Genomic DNA, 2,523 nt, shown 5'->3' on the forward strand with positions numbered 1-2,523 from the left:
AACATGCAAACAACTAAAAGGAGCAAGATATAATACGTAATTGGTTATTGTGGTGTTTTGATCAACAAAAAATGTATTGCCAAATTTTTTAACATCCAACGTTGTGTGGACAAAATACCATGGAAAGCATGTGCTTTGACATTGAGACAAAGAGAGAAAAAGCCTTTTGCAAAATTTTCAACATCCAATGATAAGAAATGTTCGCGAGGAAGATGTTGAGAGAGAGACATAACCTACTACCTGCTGCCGAGTAGATAAGGTGTTTGATTTTTTAGGCATGTGTGTCCAAGTTCACAGCTTGCTTAGTTGGTTGCAGATAGCTCCCCTGGTGAGGGAAGCTTCCTCGTTCCGTATGTCTGGGGCTGCGAATTTATTCTCTCCCAAGTGCCATCCTCAATTTTCGTCTACGAAGCCACAGCGAGGTTTCCCCCACAAAATCTGAAAAAGGAGAAACTCAATGACATTTATAATCACCACCAGCTGGTGTCTCCTCATCAGCTCTCTCGCATTTGCAGTGTGCACACACAAGTCTTCTCTTAAGCTTTTCTTTGGGCCTTTATTCTCTCTTCTTGTATCCATTGCACAGTCTTCTCTTAAGCTTTTCCTAAAGTAAGATGATGCATTCCTCTTCCTGCAAGATAATTAACCCTACCACTTCCTATTTGCCTGACCTCGTCTCTCCTTGCAGCTGCTTCTCCTTTCAAGAGCATTCCTCGGCCACACTCCCAGCTCTTTTCTTTGATGATGGCCAATCCACCATCAATTTTGAGGTGGATTGCAGTACCTTGGAAGACCTAATTATGTTCAGTAAAGAGTCAGTAATCATGCCGGATTGCTTATGGGATAACGATTGGCATCCTTCAGTTGATGAGACCACCTCATTTGTCGATGATGAAGAAAGGATGGCATCACTTAACATGTGTGATAACTGGCTGGATTTTGCAGCTCATGAATTGTATCCCTTTGATGAGTCTTCTCTCAACAGCAAGGAGTTCCCAATTTCATCCACATCCATTTGCACGTCGGGAAATGGTTCCTGCAGCTGCAACGGTACTCCGACGACTCATTCCGGCAGCTTCGCAACTACTCCGACGACGGAGAACTTGTACATGGAAGAATCTCCCTACTTTCAAGCATCCTCCTCTGCAATGGCAGCCAGTCCACCCCACGTGGACTTGGAGGTTTGCAACCATGCTCTAGGGTAAGTATCGCCCGACTAGGTAATTGCAATCAATTAGTCAAGCAAAGCACAAATTAGTGCAATGCACAGCCTATATCAATAGATTAATCCAATTTCTTATCGGATGAATTGCAGCCATGCTCTAGGGTAAGTATCGCCCGACTAGGTAATTGCAATCAATTAGTCAAGCAAAGCACAAATTAGTGTAATGCACAGCCTATATCAATAGATTAATCCAATTTCTTATCGGATGAATTGTGCAGGACCACCGCAAACATTCATATTCACGAGCTTGAAAACACAGAGGACGTAGTGGCCTTTCAAGTGGAATGCGCCGGCGCCCTTAACGACGGCTACGTATGGCGCAAATATGGCCAGAAAAACATCAAGGGCAGAAGGTTCCCTCGGTAAGGTTTCCATAAACCGACCCTTATTACGTCGTTAATTAACATTCATCGAATCATCTTTTTTTTAAATACCCAACTTGATTTTCAACTAATCACTTTATAATATTCCAATACAGCTTCTTATCTAATCTTGGAGTGCCTTAATCACAGGAGCTACTACCGATGTGCTCAAACGGGCTGCCCCGTCAAAAAGCAAACGCAAAGCTCATCGGAGATGGAAGACTATGTGGTGATGACATACATCGGCAAGCACAACCACTAATAATTTGGTTATAACACCCATAATTTGTGTGGATTAACACAAGGAAGCTTGGGTGGTTTCCTAAATAGTCTCCTTATGTGTGGATTACGTGGATGGATATTTCCCATTTACTCAATTTTCTATATCTAAGAAATATATTAATATCCTGGTAATTCAATTTCTTATATAGAGAATGCATAAGAAATATGCAATATTTTATAATGAGTAGGAGCCAATATTTAGGTAATTCAATTTCTTATATATAGAATGGATTGCCTATGTGGAGAATTGAACCATAAATGATTATTTGGTTATTAAAAATAATTTTACTTTAAAACTTTAACACTAGTTTGGTAGCTCAGTAAGACATAAATATGTCTTTTTAGGGGTTTGCTAAAAATGTCATATCTTGTGAATAGGAGCAATACTTTAGCATTTCTCTTCTAAGGCATGTGTTGATGAATGTGGAAAACCTTAAAAAATTATTAACATAATAAAATTAACCTTAAATATAATTGATAAATCACCATAAGTAGAGGCATATCTAGTAATATAATACAAACAAGTTACAGATTTACAAAGTAGGTTCCTACATGCAAGAGAAAAATGATCGCAACTCATAAATTTCTCCTAAACCTTACATGGTATTTAAGAGAGGAGAGATAGATTTTTTATGACAAAAAAATGATTGCAAT

General features: G+C 39.1%; 1 protein-coding gene across 1 annotated transcript; it reads left to right on the forward strand.

Annotated features, from left to right (window-relative positions):
- Positions 1 to 469: 469 nt before the first annotated feature.
- On the forward strand, positions 470 to 2,165 carry LOC147606597 (uncharacterized). Its single transcript, XM_086791857.1, has 3 exons — positions 470 to 1,201; positions 1,444 to 1,587; positions 1,738 to 2,165. The coding sequence occupies exons 1-3, from the start codon at positions 615 to 617 to the stop codon at positions 1,847 to 1,849; spliced, it is 843 nt and encodes a 280-aa protein (XP_086647983.1). The 5' UTR covers positions 470 to 614; the 3' UTR covers positions 1,850 to 2,165.
- The last annotated feature ends 358 nt before the right edge of the window (positions 2,166 to 2,523 follow it).

This window comes from Cibotium barometz, chromosome 57 (genome assembly GCF_041138505.1).
Source record: "Cibotium barometz isolate CiBa-2024 chromosome 57, ASM4113850v1, whole genome shotgun sequence".
NCBI lineage: Eukaryota > Viridiplantae > Streptophyta > Polypodiopsida > Cyatheales > Cibotiaceae > Cibotium > Cibotium barometz.

Bases quoted from the DNA above. Each gene is read 5' to 3' on its own strand.
- LOC147606597 (XM_086791857.1), top strand. From the start codon at position 615: ATGATGCATTCCTCTTCCTGCAAGATAATTAACCCTACCACTTCCTAT. The intron at 1,202-1,443 runs GTAAGTATCGCC...TGAATTGTGCAG, and splicing joins GTTTGCAACCATGCTCTAGG to GACCACCGCAAACATTCATA. The intron at 1,588-1,737 runs GTAAGGTTTCCA...CCTTAATCACAG, and splicing joins AAGGGCAGAAGGTTCCCTCG to GAGCTACTACCGATGTGCTC.